General features: G+C 34.6%; 4 protein-coding genes across 4 annotated transcripts; 2 read left to right on the top strand and 2 right to left on the bottom strand.

Moving 5' to 3' along the window:
- Positions 1-2,851: 2,851 nt before the first annotated feature.
- Positions 2,852-4,776, bottom strand: HELRODRAFT_84503 (hypothetical protein; the record flags this gene model as incomplete). The annotated part of the gene is made up of 6 exons (XM_009025079.1): positions 2,852-3,003; positions 3,132-3,268; positions 3,530-3,729; positions 4,003-4,137; positions 4,372-4,452; positions 4,603-4,776. The coding sequence occupies 6 exons, from the start codon at positions 4,774-4,776 to the stop codon at positions 2,852-2,854; spliced, it is 879 nt and encodes a 292-aa protein (XP_009023327.1).
- Positions 4,777-9,311: 4,535 nt separating this feature from the next.
- HELRODRAFT_101736 (hypothetical protein) lies at positions 9,312-17,115 on the top strand. The gene is made up of 25 exons (XM_009025257.1): positions 9,312-9,446; positions 9,637-9,705; positions 9,870-10,051; positions 10,157-10,254; positions 10,371-10,471; positions 10,645-10,824; positions 11,032-11,187; positions 11,486-11,617; positions 11,740-11,808; positions 12,016-12,125; positions 12,268-12,494; positions 12,714-12,835; positions 13,001-13,153; positions 13,333-13,465; positions 13,612-13,760; positions 13,889-13,994; positions 14,176-14,318; positions 14,388-14,501; positions 14,788-14,913; positions 14,995-15,111; positions 15,323-15,457; positions 15,722-15,836; positions 16,215-16,312; positions 16,591-16,779; positions 16,882-17,115. Exons 1-25 carry the CDS (start codon positions 9,381-9,383, stop codon positions 16,945-16,947), a joined length of 3,156 nt encoding a protein of 1,051 aa, XP_009023505.1. The 5' UTR covers positions 9,312-9,380; the 3' UTR covers positions 16,948-17,115.
- A 1,237-nt stretch (positions 17,116-18,352) lies between these two features.
- Positions 18,353-19,860, top strand: HELRODRAFT_177047 (hypothetical protein; the record flags this gene model as incomplete). Its single annotated transcript, XM_009025256.1, has 3 exons — positions 18,353-18,698; positions 18,829-18,921; positions 19,196-19,860. 3 exons carry the CDS (start codon positions 18,353-18,355, stop codon positions 19,858-19,860), a joined length of 1,104 nt encoding a protein of 367 aa, XP_009023504.1.
- A 522-nt stretch (positions 19,861-20,382) lies between these two features.
- HELRODRAFT_101733 (hypothetical protein) lies at positions 20,383-23,823 on the bottom strand. The gene is made up of 11 exons (XM_009025255.1): positions 23,687-23,823; positions 23,288-23,366; positions 22,834-23,038; positions 22,667-22,718; positions 22,330-22,447; positions 22,090-22,196; positions 21,870-21,920; positions 21,473-21,531; positions 21,284-21,357; positions 20,892-21,081; positions 20,383-20,869 (listed from the first exon to the last, which is right to left on the bottom strand). The coding sequence occupies exons 1-10, from the start codon at positions 23,753-23,755 to the stop codon at positions 20,927-20,929; spliced, it is 969 nt and encodes a 322-aa protein (XP_009023503.1). The 5' UTR covers positions 23,756-23,823; the 3' UTR covers positions 20,383-20,869; positions 20,892-20,926.
- Between the last annotated feature and the right edge of the window lie 275 nt (positions 23,824-24,098).

The following is a 24,098-nucleotide window of genomic DNA, read 5'->3' as shown; positions in this document are numbered from 1 at the left end:
GAGTTATTGACGACGACGATGTTGTTGTTGCTTGCTTGCTGCTGATAACGATGTTGTTGTTGTCGTTGTTGCAGATGATTATGATAATGATGACGCTCTTGATGATGATGAGAAAATAAAGACAATGTTGATATTGATGTTGATATTGAAGATAATATTAGCAGTAGAAAAAATAAAGTTACTTCGAAAAACTTGTGAAGAAAAGAAAAATAAAGGAAAGATAAAAAAGAGGGGAGAGAGAGATAGAAAGAGTAGAGAAAGAGAGAGAGAGGGAGAGAGAGTGAAACAACTTCTCCCAAATGTCTTTGTATTGTCACAAAATTACGGATGAACGGATTTATAATTTATATATCATGCACACGCACACACGTGTATGTACTACTGGCTGACACATGCATACATACATACGTACATACATACATACACACACATACATACATACATACATACATACACACACATACATGCATACATACACACATACATATGTTGGTGCTAACGATGACAACTTAATTCATATGCCGCCCATTGATTAACGATAATATCGCTCATGTATGTGTGTCTGTATGTATGTGTGTGTGTATTTATGTGTGTATGTATATGTATGTATGGCTGAATGTATGTATGAATATGTATCTTTGCGTCTGTATGTATATAAGTACTTCTATTGCATGTTCAGAAATCTGACTTTAGTTTCACATACAAACCAAACACACACACACATACACAAAAATATGTAAGCTATCATTGACAAGCAGGTCATAATTTGAATAATTTTCTCACTTATCCTTTATTGTCCCCATCTTACAAGTACAAACACACATACAAACAAACATACAAACAAACGTATACATACATACGTACAAACAAACATATACAAACAAACATACATACATATACACACATACAAACACACTCATCTCTTATGGATGAATTATATGTCCAGAAATAGACACACCCCTAAGTTTATCATCTCTAAATGTCATTCATTCTTTGTTCCTTCCTCCCTTCTTTCATTCATTCATTAACTAATTCTTCCATCCATCAATTTCTCTTTCATTATTCGTTAATTCATCCGTCCACCCATTCATCCATCCATTCACTAATTCATTCAAGCACTCATTCACTCCTTCATTCGTTCATGAAAGATCTGGGAAAAATACGTGAAACACAGATTAAAAACATCTTTTATTAAAAACACCATGATATATTATATAAATATATATATATATATATATATATATATATATATATATATATATACAAACACACACAAACACATACACACACACAAACAAAGACATACATATATAAATATTATCGTAAGTTGGTAATAAAAATATATCCATCTATGTATCGGCGTAACTCATTAGTACCTTAATAATGCCTCTTTTTTAACTCATACATGATATCGTTATTATTATTAGTAGTAGTAGTAGTGAGAAAGACACACACACATACACACACATATATACACACACACATAAAATCTACACACACACACACACACACAAAACTAGACCTTAATAAATAATATAAAATAAAAAAAAATTGAGATTGCTAAAAATATGGAATGGTTTAAATCACCATTGAATATATAAGAAAAGAGAAAACACACACACACAAACAAACACACACGTACATACAATACAAATAGCATACAAAACGGTACACATAGATACATTTAATCTACCCTGAATAAAACACCTGATGAACTTCTTTTCTGAGATATTGTTGTATAACTCTCTCTCCCCCCCCCCTCTCTCTCTCCTCAATTAACAAATTAATAAATTAATTAAAAATTAATTAATTTTGTGAGGTAATGCTGTTTAACACTCTCTCCCTCTCTCTCTGCTCTCTTTCTATTTCAACTCAATTAAAAAATCAATCAATTAATTAATGACTATGTATATGTAAGCACAACATAAGGCACTTAACTGCAGAAATAGGTAAATAGATAAGATAAGGTATATATATATATCACATAAAACATGAGAAAAATATATATATATTGTATAAAATAAATAATAGCCTTTTATAAATCACGATTTTTAAATACGTTTAAAATGCACTCTAAAAATAGATACTCTGAAATACTCAAAAAGAAGAGTCGAAGATATATTTTCTTCCTTCGGATCATACTCGCTAAAGTGTAGAAATATACTAACATCATGGCATATCAGATAGTTAAAATGTTTAAAAGTCAATCAATTAGACATCCGAACGATCAATCATTCAATCAATCAACCAACCAGCCAACTTTTTTTCAAGCAACCAGGCAATCAACCAAATCAAAGTCACTCCAAAAGGCACATTACACACGCGTAGAGAGATGTTACAAGGTTGAATAGATATATAAATGTAGAGGCGCGCTAATTACTATCACAATAATTATCATTATCGTCTTTCACATCATCCAAATCCAAATTTCCGTTGAAGACGTTTTACAGAGCGCTCAAAGTCTTTCTATCGACATTAACATTATAGGTGACACAAGGTTCTCTGTATTGCAAATGTTGCAGTTGATATTGTTGATGCTGCTGCTGTTGTTGCGAAACACCGGATTGTTGTTGCGCAACAGAAATGGCCTCCTTGTTGCTGTTGTTTTCGTCGTCGTCGTTGTTGTTGGCGACTTCTGGAAGAATCTGTGCTTTTTTCTTGCCTGTTTTTTAGGAATTGTATTGATGATTCAAGCATAAGTGCCTCTACCAAGTTTTGGTGGTAAAAATAATTATCATCACATTATTGTACTACCATTGTTGGAGCACAACTATCAAGATTACCATCATCTTCATCACCACCACATAATTATCCCATCATTATCACCACAAACATCACCGTCAAGCCATCATCACTTACGTTTCTTTGGAGCGCAAACCTCGCTGTACTTAAATTTGGAAATGTCCGTCGGCTGGTTGTACCAGCGGTTGCGCATCACCTGATCCAAGGTAGGCCTAAATTCTTTCGGACGTGCCAGAATCCAGCCAATCAGAAACGCCAGATCTATTGAACGTTGAATAAATTATCATAATTAATCGGATAATTATCACTCGATCAACCAATCGAATTAAACAGACCAACCACTCAACCAATCGAATCGACCAGCCAATCAAATCATCCCATCAACCCACCTAGCGACGTATCAGGAGGCAGTGGCGCACGTTTGTGTAGAATGACATCATCCTTAGAGAGGTAGGCACTCTCCAGACTCCAGAGCGTGAACAGGGTCGTGCCAAGCGCCCACACGTCCACCTCGGGACCTTTATACCTTTGGGAAGAGAATAAATCACTAATCAATCAATCAACCAACCAACCATCCAATCACCAACTAATTAATCAATCAACCAACCAACCATCCAATAACCAACTAATCAATCAATCAATCAATCAATATTCCCTGTCAATCAACATCTCTAATCGAGCCACCGATCAATCAATCCTTCTAACCATCCAGCCAATCAACAAGCCACAATAAATCTATAGATCAATCAGTCAACCAACCAATCAACCAATCAATCAATCGACTGACTTTTCACCCTTGATGACTTCAGGCGGGCAGTACTCCATGGTGCCACAGAAACTGTCAAACAAGGTCCACTTCCTGTAGATGGCAGCTGAGCCGAAATCGACGAGTTTGATGTGGAAACTCTCATTGATTATGATATTCTCGTCCTTGATGTCGCGGTGCACTATGCGACTGTCGTGCAAGAACTTCACCGCTGTTGCGATCTGAGACAAGATTTGATTGGTCGGTTGTGGATTTTAGAGTTGATTGATTGATTGGTCGGCCGTTTGTTGGCGTGTTGGTTGATTGGCTGCGTATGGTTGGTCGGTTGTTTGTTAGCGCGCGAGTTGATTGGTTGACTGATCTGATTGGTTGAAAGATTTGATACGAGTACGTGTGTTAACTGTTTGAGTGACTGACAGATCAAACAACAACTTTTATATAAAAAGAGAGAGATGGAAAAGGAAAAAAAAAGAGAGATCATCCTTGACACTCACCTGTCTGAAGATGTAGCGAACGAGTTCCTCGGACCTGGTAGTGCACCTCTCAATGAAGTCGAAGAGGTCGGTTCCGTCGCCATGCTTCTCCATGACCAGCTGCATGTAGTGGAGGCCAACGTGGAAGTCCAGCATCTGTTTTCAACAGCGGTCATTCGTTTCTTTTTAATTAAATTATTCAATTACGATTTAATCAATCAATCAGTCAGCCAACCAATTAATCAACCAATCAATAATAATGCTATATATAGACCAATCATTCATTCAACCAACCAACCAATCAACCATTCATTCAACCAACCAACCAATCATTCAACCAGCCAATCAATCGACCATTCATTCAACCAACCAGCCATTCAACCAACCGACCCTAACGATATTGGGATGTTGGATGTGGCTCAGAATGTACACCTCATAAGGTAGCATCCCGCTAATTCTACTATAATCAATCTCACCACGATACTTATCGGCTGCAGCAGCAGCTGCTCTTCCGACATCGTCATCATCGTCACGTCTCCTTCCATTATTATCATCAGCGAGATTATTTTGAGCCTTCAGCATCTCGGGGAAGTCGCGCGCGTAGAAATCGCGATCGTGCACCCAGCCGTCTGAACGAATTTTCGAGATCTTGATGAACTTCACCACCACCTGCCTATTGCTCGACCTGCGTGTGGCAGCCTTCACGCAGCCAAACGCACCTTTGCCAAGGTACCTCTGGATCTGTAGGGCGATGAACGTGGGACGATGGCGGTGCTGATGGTATATGAGAGACATACAATACAATTACAAACACGTACAATACAAAACATACGATACAAAACATACAATACAAAACATACGATACAAAACATAGCAAGATAGTTAGTTGGTTGAATAGTTAATAATCATATTCAAACAAACATACAGTGTAAACAAGCAAACAGATACAATACAAACAAGCAGACACAAACAAACAGATACAAAACAAACAAACATACAATACAAAACCTAACCTCATAATCTCTGACAAATGTTTTAGCTCCCTCAACTAGCTGACTCTCATCAAAGGTACCATCCTGACTACAATCATCATCATCATCTTCTTCCTCCTCCTCATCGAAATTGTCAACCCTAACCCTAACCACATCAATATTTTTTTCATTACCCCCATCACTCTTAACACTTTCCATTGCTTTCTCTTCATCCTTAACCTCAATACCGTCTTCTTCACCATCAGTACCCACTTCTTCATCATCTCTACCATCATCTTCGTCCAAATTATCAACCATGTCAGCATCATCTCTAACACCTTCCATTGGGGTTTCTTCCTCTTCAATATCAACACCGTCTTCCTCATCATCTGCATCGTCTTCATCATCATCTCTACCATCATCTTCATCTAGGTTATCTTTCTCGTCTTCATCATCATCATTGTTGTTACGGTTTATATTCATTTTTCTAAAACTATGGCAGCTTTCCGTACTCACATCATCTTCGCCATCATCCTCCTCACCATCACCTTCATCATCATCATCAATATCGCCAGACACCTCATCATCACCATCGTCGTCATCCATAGCTTTGTTATCTTCAAAAGCCAATCGACAGTAACTGTGTTCATTGACTGTGATGACGTCACAACTATTATCAGCATCACCATCATTGTATCTGTTATTATTATTATTCTTATTGTCATCACCATCATCATCATCATCGTCGTCGTTGTCATGACTGTATCTACATGGCTTGTGTCTTCTTATCAGTGTGTATGTATCCGAGTTGATATGTTGTTGTTGTGGTTGTTGTTGTTGTGATCCAACTGAGATATCATCATCATCATCACCCTTAATCTCATCACCACCATCACTGCCATTCTTAATCTCATCATTACCATCACCGCCATCCTTAATCTCATCACTATCATCACCGCCATCTTTATCATCATCATCACCATCTTTATCACCATCATCATCATCATTCTTAATCTGGACCAAGACTACGTCTTCGAAATGATGAACCAAACTGGCAACCACATCACCATCCCCATCATTCTTTATCATCATCAGTTCGTGGGGATGATTGATATCATCATCATCATCATCATTGTTACCATTATCAATTATACTCAATGTCCTTTCATTACTCTTCGATCCCGACCAGCCATCATTATCACCACCGGCCATATCGTCATCATTACTACCATGATTATCGTCATCACCACCGTCCATAACTTCATCATCATTACCATGATTATCAGCACCATTACCATGATTATCATCATCGTTATCATCATTATCAGCACCATTACCATGATTATCATCATCGTTATCATCATTATCAGCACCATTACCATGATTATCATCATCGTTATCATCATTATCATCACCACCGCCCATCTCTTCATCATCGTCGTCGTTTTTGCCCTGTTGTGGTTTCTTGTTGGGCTGCGTTACGAAGCCTGTAATCTCAAGGCTGCAGTCGTTCCTCTTTTGGGCGCAGGTCACCATATAAATTACATCTGTCGGGCAAATAAATTGAATTAGCGAACGGACAAACGAACGAACAAGCAAACAAAGGAGCGAACACAGAAACAAAGGAGCTAACACACAAACAAACACACAAACTATAAAAATACGCAAATATTGACAAACTGACATCAGTTAAGGATGTGAAAAAGATTTGGAATTTAATGTTAGAAATTAAAAATTTAACAATACCCACACACGCACACACAAACAAACAACTCAAGCATCATAAAACTACCAGCATAATAACTAACAAGCGAATAACACACAAATACAACAACACATAACACATAATAATACAAACAGAACACAAACACACAATACAAGCAGCTAACTACTACACTTCATTCACACACAAAACACAACACATAACAGCACACAAACATAATGCAAAAGCCAAATACACCTAAACATACACCAAACTAACCCAACAAATCATTCTCCTTATTCCTCCAAATTCCTCTATAAAAACCGTCTTCAATAACACTCGACGAAATTTCTGGGTTTTTCCCACAATTACCAAAATATTCCTTGGCCAGATGAGTAGAAGCCAGATGGAATGACATTGATGGTAGCTCTGGTTGACATGACATTTTTGCCTCCTTGTACACTTGTGTATTAGTAGTAGCAGCAGCAGTTGTATTAGTAGTAGTACCAACGACTAAAAAGCTAGCTAGGTTAGCGGTAGCAGCGTCAGCAGCAGAAGCCACAGCAAGAGAGTTAGTATCGATACCATCGGCATCGAGGTCGTACATCCTCTCTTCTTTTCCACCACCATCCCTTGAATTTATGACAGTGCAGATGTTACCGTCCACAAAATCTAAACCACAATTATCGAGGTCGTCATCGGCAATTATCACTCCATCGTCGTCGTTATTACGATTGTTGATGACGACTGAGCTATTGGTGTCAATGTCACTAACATTCACAAAGTCGAATTCACTATCGTTTTTGCCATCGATACTGATGCTATTATTAGCAACACTTTCTGCGTCTTTGTTATCTTTGTTAGTGGAGTCATCGCAATATGAGGGCATTTTGGCATCGGCTCTGTCGCAATCTTCCCAATTATCATTGAGTTTACTTTTACTCCAGTTTTCAAATCCGACGCCATTTTCACGGTCGTCACTAACTTGATGGCAATCGCTAAACTCCAATGTCGAGAAATAATACTGCAACATGTCGCTGGATCTCTTTCCTCGACTGGAGATATCATCAGCGTTTCTTTTTAACTCACCCTCTCCACTACACTCCTCTTTTCTTTCATCACTCTCTCTCTTTGTTCTATAAATATCTGGGGCTATCAACTCTATGGGCTGCGTTGATTTAATGTGAGAAAAAAATTATTTTAAAATTTTAATTCAAATAGAATCACTGTAAATAAAACAAAAATATGAGCTACTGATCATAATATTTGCACTGATACATACTAATATACTAATGAATATCTAAAAAATTGAAATTAATATTTTTTATACAATTCTTTCTATGAAATACTAAGCATAATATGTGCACTAATATATATTTAAAAATTGAAACAAATTTTTTTTTTTACAATTCCTTCTCAATTCTTTCTAATACTTATGCGCTGACAACATGCACATAAGTAAACACAGAATCACTGCAAGAGGATTGTCAAGCAACTTTTAGGTCCTCAAGCCCATCATATAAGATACATAATTACAGCATAACATATTATATATATATATATATCTATCATATATATATATTCTATATTTATTGTATTTCATTGTAACATAACATATTATATATATATATATATATATATATCATATAAATATCTTCTACATTCATTGTATTGTATTGTAGTAAAATGTAAAGTAATGTATTTATATAATAAAATCACTACATCTTCTTTAGAAATGCACTAACCTTGCCTAACAGCTCCACCTCATCGTAACCAAAAGTATATCTGGAGTTGACTGACGTTATTGCAGCAGAGGGGTCCAGTTCTAATTTGAAGTACTTCATCTTTTGCTGGTCGAAATCTAGATTCTTTTCTTTATTTTTACACAATATCATCAACATCTTTGTCAATGGATCTTCATACACAGGGCGCCCATTATGTTCTGCCATCATCAAAGCTATTAGGCGAAATCGCTGATAAGTAGACAAATTCCCTGACAAAATGCCTAATTATTTTCAAAATAATTCATTTTTATTTAATTTTTAATAATTAATCAAAATGAAATTAAGAGTAGGAATGACAACACTGTTGATCACAAGCGCAAATAAAGTAAAATGACCAAATGGTCCACAGAGATTATATAGGAAGAAAGAAGCAAAGATAATAAAGAACAAATGAACTAACGAGATTGGCTTGAATCGACAAAAGAATCGGATGGCCATCTTGATTTTCGGTGGTCAAGTTCATCATTGTTGTGGTGTTGGCGGAGAAAGGGAAAGGTCCGGTTAATGCCGAAAAACATATTGACATTAATTAGTAAAAGTTTCAAAATAAAATAAATTAACTTTTGTTTGATTTAATAGTATGAAATAAAAGAAATTTCAAATATTAAGGAGTTTTTTGAGTGAAAAACTTTCATGACAATTTGTAATGAGCGCCCATTTAAATGAATTTAGGGATGAGTTAGATTGTTGACCAGATGTTAAAAAAACATTATCTAGAAAATTTTATTATTTAAATCATTTATAAAATTTAAAACAAATAAATATATGCTTAAATTAAATTTTAATTAATTTGCGTAAAGTTAACTTTCAATGTTTTTGTTTACTCAATAATTATCGTTGACATTTCTTTGCCTGCCGGGCTTTGTTTTGTCGCCAACGACAAAGTTGTTTAAATAAAATTTTCCTAGTTTTTAATTTAAATATTTAATCGAGTTTAAAATAATGGAAACCGATCATGATGATAAAAATGTTGACGAAGCAGACGATAATGAAATTCCGGAGACTGGGGTGAGGATTTTACTGTTTGTGTGATTTTTCAAATAAAATTATAATATTATATATTTTTTAATAAATAAACTAAATAAAGTAATAATAAATAAACTACTAAAATGGAGGAAATTTAAATGTTGATCTAATTTAACGATGGTCCCTTATTTGATTTAAAATTTAATTAACTAATTGTTAAAAATTACAACAGCTGGGTACCTTTATAAAAGATTCTACCAAGACCAAAAAAGAGATGGACCCAGAATATGAATCAAAACTGGTCTGTTGTTAAAATATTACTAATCTGCCATTAATAATATTTAAAATTTAATAGAAACAATTGAATGAAATTTTTAAACAGTAACACAAATATTCATTCCTAACATTCCAAATCATTCATTCCTAACATTCTTTTTCTTATCTACCCATGCCCCGTCCAAACAGGAAAACGATCGAACAAACAGATTTGACTACCTGCTCCAGCAGACTGAATTGTTTGCTCACTTCATGACGACTGGTGACAATGCCAACAAAAGTGGAAAAATGCCAACCAGTCCACTCAAGATAAAAGCTGGCCGACCAAGAATGAAGAAGGATGAAAAAGTTAAGCTAATAGAAGCTGGAGAGTTAGTTGTGTCTTTGTTTTCTATTTTTTGAAGTTATTTCTAGCTCCCTTATTTTACTCACATGCCAACAAGTTTGTTGAAAATGTCTAATTTTCCCCCCAACAGTCATAGACATAGGCGAACCGAGCAAGAGGAAGATGAGGAATTATTGTCCGACATCAAGAAAGCCCAGGCTATTACGAGATTTGATTCATCACCATCCTGTCAGTGAATAAATTTCAAATAGACGTTTATTTTTTAATATATTTATTCTCTTGCTTATTAAAAAACTTGTGAAACCAAAGTGATTTAACACTAATTTACACTAATTTACCTAAAGACGTGAAGGGTGGGGAAATGAGAGATTACCAGGTAAGAGGCCTCAACTGGATGATTTCACTATATGAGAATGGAATCAATGGTATACTGGCCGACGAGATGGTATGTGCTTTTCAAAAAATTTTTAACATTTATCTATTTAATTGTCTAATTAATTAATTAATGATCAAATTTTCACTACTGAAAAACCTCACAAATATATATTCACACCTACACATTTTGACATAGGCAAACATATTTCAGCACCCCTAAAAAAATTTGAATTTCTCGTTTAGGGATTAGGAAAAACCCTCCAGACAATATCTCTGTTGGGGTACATGAAGCACTATAGACACACATCAGGACCCCATCTAGTCATCACTCCTAAATCAACCCTTGCAAACTGGGAGGCCGAGGTCAAAAAATGGGTTCCAACCCTGGTGGCCGTCTGTCTGATTGGTGGACAGGATGAGAGGGTGAAATTTTTTAAAAAATTTAGTTTCATAATTTATAATTTTTATAATTATTGTTATAATTATTATTATTGTCATAATCTAATTGGTATTACTACCTACTGAGGCCACCAGACGAATTTTTTTTTTTGATTTAGGCAAATCCAATGAAGAGAACATGATTTTAAATTGATATTACCTATCCTAACCACCTCCTTTTCTTCAAATTAGGCGAACCTAATTAGGGATGTGATCCTCCCCAGCGAGTGGGACGTGATGATAACGTCGTACGAGATGGTCATTAAGGAGAAGGCCCTCTTGAAGAAATATAATTGGAGGTACATGATCATCGACGAGGCGCATAGAATTAAGAATGAAAAATCCAAAGTCAGTAAGATGGAGATGATGATTTAGCCTTCGTTTTGGGATGATTTAGATGATGGGGATGCTGTTATTTGTGATGATGGTGTTGCTGTTGTCTGGAACGATGCAGATGATGGCTTGAGAGATGATAACATTGTGTATATTTGTAATAATAATAATGATGATGATCTTGCTAACTTGACATGAATGTATTTAAAAAAATTTGTATAAACCAATAGGATTTTACCAATTTGAGACATACATGTACTTTTAACCAAACAATAATTATTGATTGATTGATCACTCAACCAACCAATCACAGCTGTCGGAAATAGTTCGCGAATTCAAATCAGCCAATAGGCTTCTACTTACTGGCACCCCACTTCAGAATAATTTGCACGAACTATGGGCCCTACTTAACTTTCTTCTACCAGATGTCTTCAACTCTAGCGATGTTAGTGTTTTTTTTCTATAATTTTTTTTGTTAATTTAATCAGATTAATACTATTAAAAATTTATTTCATTCTCTTGTTTGTTCATCAAATGAATTTAATTTTTTTTTTTTTCGTTCGGTAGGATTTTGATTCATGGTTCAACACAAACACGTGTCTGGAGAACGCACAGCTGGTCGAGAGACTACATGCTGTTAGTGTCTAGTATTATTTGCAGTTCAAACTTTTACATCCTACCTTACATTTAAAAAATGGCTTTATTGCTGAATACAATGACATTGTTAATAATGATGACCTTGGTGATGATTTCCATACATATAATGATGGTGATTGTGAGAATGATGATCATTTTATACATTATTCTCTTCAAAATTTGAAAAAAAATTGTAAAACGTTCAAGGTTTTGAGGCCATTTCTTCTTAGGAGGATTAAATCGGAGGTTGAGAAGAGATTACTGCCGAAGAAGGAGACAAAGATCTACATTGGCTTGAGTAAAATGCAGAGGGAATGGTTTGTTGTGATCTGATTGGATGATTGAATTCAAATTCAATTATGGCGTTATTTGATTGGCTAGTTTTTTCATTTCTTACTAACATGCTTTTACTCGATTGGTTACTGATTTTAAATTTAAATTTTGATGTCATACCAACAGGTACACAAAAATCCTAATGAAAGACATTGACATCGTGAATGGAGCGGGAAAAACTGACAAAATGCGTCTGCTAAACATTCTAATGCAGCTGAGGAAGTGCTGCAACCATCCCTACCTATTCGACGGGGCCGAACCTGGACCCCCTTACACTACTGATCGACATATAGTCGATAATTGTGGAAAGATGGTACTGCTCGACAAGTTGTTGCCCAGAGTTAAAGAACAGGGTTTGTTAATGTTGTGAGAGTTTATTTATCAATTCTAGTTTTATCTTTCTTCTTGTGTTTCTGGCTTTTTTTAAAATTGTGGTTGATGCTTTTTTATTAAACTCTTGTCTCACACATACTCACATACACACATGCATACACACATACAAATACACACATGCAAATACAAACATACAAATACACACATACATACAAATAGATACATACACTCACTTGCAGGTTCTAGAGTGTTGATATTCAGTCAGATGACCCGTATGTTGGATATCCTGGAAGATTACTGCCTGTGGAAAGGATATGAGTATTGCAGGCTTGACGGTCAAACACCCCATGAAGAAAGACAGGTTTTTTTTTGCGGTGATCAGATTAGTGGTTAAATCAACCAATCACAAGCAGTTAAATCTCAATCATTCACAGCCATCTAAATCCTAATCAGCCAATCAAAACCATCCAAATCACAGTCTGCCAATCACAACCAACTACATCCCAAACAACCAATCACCTCGCAGGAATCCATCAATGCCTACAACCAACCGGGCAGCACGAAATTCATCTTCATGTTGAGCACTCGAGCTGGTGGCCTGGGCATAAACTTGGCCACTGCTGACGTTGTCGTACTCTATGATTCTGATTGGAATCCACAAGTCGATCTCCAAGCCATGGTTTGTTTAGTTCGAGTTTGAAAGGATGTTGAAATTATAATTATTAATAGTACGCTTGTATAATTATTTTTAGTTTCACTAATCATTTTTCATAATTTTTCCAATTCGTCAATTGTTCTCGGCATACTTATCTCTCATTTGTTTTCCTAACTCACTAATTATCCCCCACCCGAATTCAGGATCGTGCCCACAGAATAGGCCAGCTGAAACAAGTTCGAGTGTTTAGATTCATTACCGATCATTCCGTAGAGGAGAGGATCGTCGAGAGAGCCGAGATGAAATTGAGATTGGATAATATCGTTATCCAAGCTGGTTGGTTGATTGGTTGATTGACCGATTGATTGGTTGGTTGATTGATTGGTTGGTTGGTTTATTGATTGATTGAATAGATGGTTTTTTGTTGGGAAGTACAGATTCGTTTCAAAATTAAACTCCTTCCTCAATAATTTCAACCAAAGGTCGTCTGGTAGATCAGAACACTCACAAGTTAGGCAAAGATGAGATGCTTTCCATGATCAGGCACGGGGCAGATCACGTGTTCGCCTCCAAAGACAGCGAAATATCCGATGAAAATATCGACGCCATACTAGAAAGAGGAGAGAAAAAGGTTGGGCTTGGAATAAATTAGGGTGATTTGTGATTAGCTGGTTGAGGCTGTCTATTTTTAGAATGTAAAAATGGTACTATTATTATATTGTTACGTAATTGTATTATTATTAATTATTTCTATGATAGACTGAAGAAATGAATAAGAAACTGGATGAGTTGGGTGAGGGTACGTTGAGAACATTCACGCTCGACCAGCCGACGGAATCTACTAGTTCTGTGTATCAGTTTGAAGGTGTGGTGATATATGATTGGTGATTGAGTAAGTAGTGCGGTTGTTTCCCGAAACTGGTTAACACACACAACAAAACACACACAACACAATACACACAACAAAACACACACAACACAATACACACAACAAAACACACACAATACACACAACACAATACACACACACACAAATGTTCCACCAGGCGAAGACTACCGCGAGAAGCACAAGATATCGGGCATCACTCATCGCTGGATTGAGCCACCGAAGCGAGAGAGGAAGGCAAATTATGCCGTTGATGCCTATTTCAGAGAGGCCCTGAGGGTCAGCGAGCCCAAAGCACCCAAGGTCAATATTTACTTTCCAAATTTTTGTTATTTAAACTAATTATAATGTCGTTGTTGTTGATTTTACTAGGCACCCAGACCACCTAAGCAGCCGACGGTTCAAGATTTTCAGTTCTACCCTCCACAGCTGTTTGAGCTTTTAGATAAGGAGATCTATTTCTTCAGGAAGAGCATTGGATACAGGGTTAGTCAGGTTGGCTGGTCTGATCTGCCGTGAATAGTTGGCTGTTAGTTGTTGTGATGTGCTGTGCTGTGATTGGCGGCCAGTGTCGTGTCCTGTGATGTGATTGGTGGCCGGTGTCGTGTCCTGTGATGTGATTGGCGGCCAGGAATGAATGCTAAACTATTTCAGTTGTTGGCTGGTTAGTTAGGTAAAAATTACACCCAACAAAACTAACTCACAGTTTCAAAACACAAACAGCACCGACCAATCACACTCATTCAACGAAGCACTGACCAACCAATCACAGGTTCCCAAAGATCCGGATCACGGAGCGGATGCCGAAAAAATTAGGCGGGAAGAGCAGAAAAAGATAGATGACGCTGAACCTCTAACTGATGAGGAAATTGCACTGAAAGACGAATTACTAAGACAGGTTGGGTATCATTACACATACATACACACACATGCATACATACATACACACACATACACTTGCACATACATCCCCGTTCAGGGCTTCTCAACTTGGACAAAGAGAGATTTCAATCAATTTATAAAAGCCAACGAGAAGTACGGCAGGTCTGATCTGGAAAGTATTTCTAAGGAAGTCGAAGGGAAAACCCCGGCTGAAGTAAGTTCCTGATCGGCCCGGTTGATTCCGGTCGGTTGAGGCTGATGAATAATTCGTTGCCTATGATTGACTGGTGATTATGATGATTAGTTGGCTAGTTCGAACATATGCACATACATACATACATACATACATACACATACATACATACAAACAAACATACATACATACATACATACATACAAACAAACAAACATACAAACGATGAAAGGTAATGGAATATGCATCGGTCTTTTGGGAACGTAGTAATGAACTTCAAGACATTGACAGGCACCTCGCACAGATTGACAAAGGAGAACATAAGATTCAAAGGAGGCTGAGCATCAAAAGGGCTCTCGACCTCAAGGTCATTTGCTGAGTTTATTGATTGATCCATTCATTCATTCCTTTATTCCTTTACTAAATCTATTCAGTCATTTATTTTTGTCAATTCATCTGTCTATCTTATCATCATTCAGTCTATCCGTCAGCCATTCATTCCTTCGTTCGCGCCTTCCATCTTTTAATTAATTAATTCATTCACTCATTCAGTCACTCATTCATTCACTCACTCATTCATTCACTCACTCATTCATTCACTCACTCATTCATTCATTCACTCATTCTACAGATCGCACGCTACAAAGCTCCATTCCATCAGCTAAGGATATCCTACGGCACGAACAAGGGAAAAAATTATACGGAGGAGGAAGATAGATTTCTTATCTGCATGCTCCATCATCTAGGTTGAACTGATGATAATGATGATTGCGATGATTATGATGATGATGATTGTGGTAATGATTGTGATGATGATTGTGACTGTGGTGATGATTGTGGTGATGATGATCGCACCGATTTTTTTTTTGTTTAACATTTTTTTAACAGGTTTATTTATGAAGAAAAAAAATTTGTTGACTAAACTGGAGATGATTATGACAGATATATAAGAATCACGTGCAAACATGCACAGTTTTATACAAAATCACCCAAGAATATATAGATATTCATAGACATACATACATACAAACAAGCATACATACGTACATACCTATATGTCTATATACATACATACATGCATGCATGCATGCATACATACATACATACAATACAAACATACATAGGAATAGACAAAGAAAATGCATATGATCAACTGAGAGCGTCCATAAGGCAGGCACCTCAATTCAGATTTGATTGGTTCATCAAATCAAGAACTGCCGCCGTTTGTAACCTTTATTCATTTAATTTTTCACTCATTCGCTCATTCATTCATTTAATTTTTCACTCATTTGCTCATTCATTCATTCGTTTTTCATTCATTCTTTTTTTCTCTCATTTATTAATTAATAACAACCACACGCATACATATATTAGGAACTATACCTGTTAAAAAACACACACTTATATGCATGTACAAGCAAACAAACTAGCAGACACACACACACACACAGACGGACAGACACGTACACACACACAGACAGACACACACACACATTCTAGGAACTGCAAAGGAGATGCCATTCCCTAATCACGTTAATAGAACGAGAGAACGCCGAACTGGAAGAGAAAGAGAAGCAGGACAGAGGGAAGAAAAAGTCGAGCCACGCGGCATCATCATCTTCCTCCATGAATGTTGCTAAGAATTCAGCTGCTGCTGCTGCTACTGGCGGAAGTGATGGGCCCAATCAGGTTGGTTGGTTGGTTGGTTGGCTAGTTGTTTGAATGACTGGTTGAGTGAGTGGGTTGTTTGGTTGGTTGTGAGTTAGTTGATTGATTGATTTTTAAAAACAGGCTGTCCAGAAAAGAAAAGCTGCAGATTATTCTTCTGAACCAAAGTCCAAGAAAATTGCTACCTAGATGATGATGATTATGACGATGTAATGATATGATGATATGACGGTTGCGATAACACGTTTTAGTAGCTTTGTTTTTTTTTCACTTATTTTTATAAAATTATTTTTAATTTCAATAAAATATAAAATGCTTTTATAGGTCAGATAAATAAAATTCAGTAAATCAGTCAACTTGGTTTGAATTTTGAAGTGAGCATCATTAACCATTGTTCAATGGCTGTTGTCTTAACAAGCATCATAACATTTGCGCTCCCCTCTTGTTCAAAATAAGGCACCTGTCGTTACATTAAGTCTGATTGTATTTAATATTTTTTTATTTCGCCAAATCAAAGAAAATAGAATCAATGAAATGATCTGGAAACCAAAAAGGATTGTTCTTGTATTAACGGTCACCAGTTGCCTAATTCATTCATTACCAGTCACCAGTTTTATAAATATATCTAAGTGTATCACTGATATATATAGATAGATATAGATAGATACACCATCGTAAATTCCATGAAACAGTTTAGTGTGTACATTTGGTTCACGCATTTGGAATATTTGAAATCGAATTTATTGCGAATTATTAAGTTTTAACTCGGGTAGCGGTTGGTTGGTTAGGTCTGTGATTGACAGATTGAAATGTATTTAAACAAGCTTTTACTAGTTTAGGCGGTAAAAAACTGTTATAAATTCAAATTTGTTACTACCTGTGTAAAACACACATATATTATCATTTACCGAATGCTTGTGTGTATATATATTACATTGGGATTATACATTGTTACCTAAGCAAATATCTATTTTTAGACATGGAGGATCATACAATCGCTTTTAAGGCGGTTTATTTTTATACCTGGGTTTTTCATAAATGTATTTATGCTTGTATCTATGTGCTGTACACACATACATTTGTGAATAATGTATTTAAAGAGGATCTAAATTAATTTTTTTTTTGCGACAGAAATAAGTGTAGTTACGATGTTACCGAAACATCTGTGGGGTAATACCATTATTTTATGGTATCTTGATGAAGATTTAATGGATAATACCTCATTTTGTTGTGTATTTTGAAGAAATTATGTCAAAAACACCATATTGTGAGGTATTTATCAAAAAATTGGCAATATTTACTTCCTAAACTCTAAAATGTTCCGTGCACGCTTGTAATTCATGTATCTGTTGGAAAAATTGTGAATAGATACTATTTGAAACTGCAAAATTATTTATTGTTGATAGGTGAGTACTACTTTACTTTGCCAATAAAATTTGCTTGATTGCAAAACTAAATTTGATAAAAAGTTCTGAAAAAAGAATCAAATTAAAAAAAACTACTGCAAAAAAAAAGCATAGATTAGATATAAAAAACGATAAAAAAAGAGTGCTATATAACCGATATTTTTTCCGAAAAACTCGCAAAACAAAAAATGAAAAAAACAACAGCAAAAACTCCGACACACGATAAACCGGAGTTGTACAAATCTTACAACGACGAAGAAAGTTACGACTTTCCGGATTACGAGGATCCGGATCACGACGTCATCAGCTCCAGAAATGACGTCGTCAACTCCAGAAATTACGTCACGGACCACAGAGATGACGTCATGAATTCCAAAAATGGCGGCGGACGCCGTGGACAACCATTCCACAGTAGACAGAAAAGAAAATGTCGAAGCGACGATTACTACGATGACGTCATTCAGAGATGTTTGCACTGCGAAACCGTCTGCAGCCCCAAGTTCAAAATGAAACTGGACTGCCCAGAATGCCCAGGTGAGGTTATTTTTAGATATTCGTAGGTTATTTTTAGATATTTTTTCATCGGCATTCGTAAATATTAATAATAATGATGATATATTAAGTAATAAATAACAATAATAATTTTTTGTCTTTTATTTTACAGATTATAAACCGTCAGAGATGTCATCCTTCCACCTACCAAACCAAGCCACAACGCTGAAGAATACTTCTAAATCAGAAGTCTTTTTGGCTACAAGTACGTATTGATATTATAATCATTATTCTTATTATTGCTATAATATATAATAATATTTCTGTTTTAGCTTTGGCAACAGGAGCAATTTTGATTTTGGTATTTGTCATTCTAACCGCCATCATTGGTAGAAAATTGAGAAACTTTAACGAAAGAAAGAGAAAACGAAATATAGGTTGATCTTTATACTGATTGATTGATTGATTGAATAAATGACTGAGTGAATGAATGAACGAACGAATTATCAGATAAACATATTTATCCTCCAAAAAACAAGATAAATGTGAAGAAAAGTTAACGGCTCCCCGCCTTGCAGATGGAGAAATTTGTAATATCACAGATATAAGTAGACAAAAATACGACGTCATCAATCATAACATCAACTACAACAACGTCAGCAACAATTCAACTAAACTAACCTATCCAGTAAATCGACTTTTTAATGAGGTTATCGTTAAAACTAGAGACAGATACGGCCCAAACTTCAACAACAACGACAACATCAATTCTAGCAACAACAACAAAAACAACATTGTTTGTAAATACAACAACTTTGAGCACGCAAATAACATTAACGCAAACATTGCTAACAACAACAACAACAATAATAATAATAACAGTTCCCCAAACAACATTAACAACAAAATCATCAACAACAATATAACCAACAAAAACAACATCAACACTAATAACAACATTAATAATAACAACAACAATAATAATAACGTCAATAACAACAACTTCGCAATCGTCGATAATAACGCCACTAGCAGCCTGGATTTTTACGACAGCTACTACTCCTTGCATAGCGACGTGATCATTCAAGAAAATAATAAGAATAATAAAAATAATAATAAAAGCAACAATAAAAATAATAACAATAATCGTTGTTGTAATGATTGTAACAATTATCACAATCATAACAATTACAAAATTATTTAAAGAAACATATTGTATAATATATATATATATATAGAGAGAGAGAGACAGACAGCTTATATATATACATTTATACCTGCGAACAGAGCAAACGAACATATTGCTTTTAAATAGTGACGCACCTGTAATATTATTAATATTATGAACTTAATGTGTATAAATACACTTATATGTATATATATACACACATATGCATGCATGTGTTTGTGTAAAATTTTTCAATGTATATAATTTAAACACACACCACAAACACACACACGTACGTATTCAAAATTTGGTTGGCATAATTAATTCAGGCTGATAACGTACAATGCCACTTGCTGTTATCTTGTTTTTATCCAGAACTTCAAAACTATTAGTAACACACATACGCACACACACACAGACAGAAACACAAACACAGACAGACTGAAACAAACACAGACAAACTGAAACAAACACACACACACACACAGACAGAAACGAATTTTTTCTCATACTTTTTATCCACTCTTGTGATTTATTTAATTAATATCGTGACCATTTTTAGAATTATAACTTTAACAACGTTATTATACTATAAATATCCTATAACCATAATAATAATAATGATAATAACAAAAATAATAATAACGACAATAATAATAATAATATAGCATCGTTATTACTAACTCCCTGTATCGTGATTAAATAACCACACACATTTTTTTATAAATTATTTTAAATTTATTTCATTTAACGTAAACGTGACGAATAATAATTAGAAGAATAAAATAAATAATAACAAGAACAACGGTTTATCATTTGATTCATCATCGTTATCATCATCAACCCCACCGGTATTGTACTCTCTCTCTCTCTCTTTCTCTCATCAACCTTTTCTTCATTTCTTTTTACAAAAAATCTTACGTTTACATCTTTCTTCATCCTTTCTCTCTCTCTCTCTCTCTCATCAAACTATTCTTTACTTCTTTTTACATCACATTCTTACATTAACATTTTTTCTTTCCTTTTAATTTCACTCTTTCGTTCCTACTCTCTCTCTCTCTCTCTCTCTCTCTCTCTCTCTCTCTCTCTCTCTCTCTTTCTCTCACTGCCATTTTACAGAGCCACGCACCCTTTCAAACTTTTTCTCCCTGAAATCCTCACTATTAGTGAGCTGCAGTAGTTTACCCTCGACATCTAGCAAGCTGTCCAGCGTGAAGACGACTGTCTCGTGCTTCAGCAGGCTATACACGTTCAGACCTGCATGTGTAATTATGAATAATTCATAATTAAAATATAATAATTCATAATTAAAATATAATAATTCATAATTAAAATATAATTATAATAAATAATTATCAATAATAATAATAATAACAGTAACAGCAGGTGCAATAACAATGATAATAATAAATTAAATGGTAAATTTAATGATAATAGCCGTGATAAAAATCTCAATAACCATAGCTGGGCATGACATTGTATGAGTCAATCTTTGAAGTTGCTATGGCGATATTCTTCGGTATTATATCTTTGCTGTGGAAATAATATGAACAATAATAGCAGAAATAATAACAACAGTGTGCGTGAGTGTATGTGTGAGGGTGTGTGTGTGTGTGTGTGTGTGCGCGTGTGTATACACACTACTAACTTGTCTATAAATAGAACAGATAGACCCCAACCCTTTGCTTCAATTACTTCCTCCAGGTACTAACAGTTAGATAAAAATAATTATAAATTATATAATTATAAATAATAAAAATATTAATAAATAATCCGTCAAAAAAGCACGAAACTACAAGTTAGTTGTGATATGAAAAATCATAACATCCTCTATGAGTATACTTGAGTAGCAGCAGTAGGCCATAGAAGTAAATTATTATTGTGAAGTTAAGAGAATTTGCAGATGAAACTTCTGTTGAACATGGATCATTGGGCAAAACGGTTAAAATAATGATGATGGTGATGTTCTTTTATAGTATTTTAAAGTACGATGATAAAGTTTTTAGAGTACTTTAAAGTATGGTGATTAGCAGTGATAATACTACCTCTGGTTCTGGTGAGGGCAACTCTAACGAATCAACAACATGCAAATCGCCCTGAATTCACAAATTGAAACAAATAAGAATATAACCCACGCGTTGGAGATACACCACACACACACAGACACGCAAGCAAACTCACATACGCACGCACACACACATTCATTCAACTCACACACGCACGAATATTCTTTCATCCAATATTTCCTTCAATCAATCCACTAACTTGTGCATATTTAACTGACAAAGCCACTTTGAGACCCAGCAGTCTAATGCAGTGAGGTAGCATGTAGAAATAAGACGTTGGACCCCTGGGTCCATGAACCTTTCCGCCTAAAATTAGGGAAAGAAAAATAAGTAGTGATGAATAAATATTTAAATATATGAATTGAATGACTGAATTATTCAGAAAAATTTCCGAAAAATATCAAAAAGCTTAGAAAACAGAATTGATATAATGACTCACCTCCAATAAAAATAGGCGACCTGATGCTGCCATGCCTGGCTCTACCCGTTCCCTTCTGTGGCCAGGGCTTGTGGCCCCCACCTCTCATCTCAGCCCTGTTCTTGGCTATCCTGTAGTCCTTATTTCAAAATGGTGACGGAAAGTTAGAGAAATGCAATTTTTTAAATACATTCTCATCAGTAGGAAAGTACTTTTTTTTATATAAAGTTTATTTGTGATATCTTTGTCTCTATGATATAGTAAATAATGAATTGGTTAATGATAGACAATGAATTGGTGAATGATACACACGCACACACACACGCACACATATAACAAAATAAATTTTTAAAATTACTATTTTTCTGTAAGTTTGTTGCCAAATGACATTCTGCCAAAGGACATCAACCCTAAGAAAAAACAATTTCTATTAAAAAAATTGAACAAATTTATTAAATCAATTAAATATAGCTCACAAACAAACTAATAAGTTAATCATAAAAACTACAAATTTTAAATATAAACCTTGGAAAAACCCCAAAAATATCAGAATGCAAGTCTATGAGTCCTAATTTTTTACCATCCTTAGTGGATAGAGTTTCCAGCCAGGCTTGTCTGGGTGGAGATGTAACTGGATGTTTGGTTATAAGTCGCATCACTGGTTCAGGGGGTTCAATAGAAGATTTCACTGACACTGATCTACTATTTTCATTCTGCACCGAACCAACATCTGTGAAAAAAAAATATTAAAATGTATTAGAATCATGATTATTAGTGCTAATAATAGTATCATTAGTGTAGTACTAAGTAATAGCACTTGTGTTATCATTAGCAATTGTTGAATAGCACTAAGTCACAATGTAATGCAATATATATAAAAAGCATTAAATAGATAAATAAATAAAGATGAACTAATAGTTAAAATGTAAAAAATGAACTATTTTATATTGAAAAATTCTTTCTAATGTGAAATTAGTACCTTGCACATGAGCAGCAGCAGTTGAACTATTACTACTACTATATTTTTGCACTAATAATGGGAGTGTCTTCAAGTGGGGCTGTTAAAAAATATTAAAAAATCATTGATTAAATGAAATTAAATGAAATTAAAATGAAATAAACAAAATAAATAAAGTGAACAAAAATAATTCATATTGAAATTTATTTGAATTTACTTCAACAAATATTAATATACCCTTAATTTCGTTTTTAATTTAAATTAAAATTTATGATTTTTATGACATTTTTAATTTATAAATAAAGTTTAAAAATTTAACATAAATTAAAAAATTAAATTAAAATTTTAAATTGAATTGTTGATTGTTCACAGCAACAAAACCCATTCATTTTTATTTTATCATCCATTCATGGCACTTACACATTTTGAGAAAATGTTGACCATCTTTCCGTTAGGCAGATTTTTTAAACAAAATAAAGATTTTATCATAATTAATATGTTTTTAAAACTATTTTTACCTAAATTAACTGAAAAATAAAATTAAAAAAGCATGTCACTACTACTATTATATTTTTATTCAATTTAACTTTTCAGACAAAACAGTGGACTAAATTTTAAGATTTTAAACTAACAATTTTTATTAAAAACAAAATTGTACAATTAATTGTAAAAATTTATGTTATTTTTAATTTAATTTGAATTATTTATTTAATATTTTATACATAATACAAGTTCTAAAAACTTTAAAAACTAGTTTCACTTTTAAACATGTCATTCTAAATAAATAAATAAATAAGTATGGCGAGAAAAGTCGCCGAACAGATTATGAAAT

The sequence above is a fragment of the Helobdella robusta genome (assembly GCF_000326865.2).
Source record: "Helobdella robusta unplaced genomic scaffold HELROscaffold_40, whole genome shotgun sequence".
Lineage (NCBI taxonomy): Eukaryota > Metazoa > Annelida > Clitellata > Rhynchobdellida > Glossiphoniidae > Helobdella > Helobdella robusta.
Note: the sequence above shows the minus strand (reverse complement) of the source record. Positions and strands in the feature narration are given on the sequence as shown.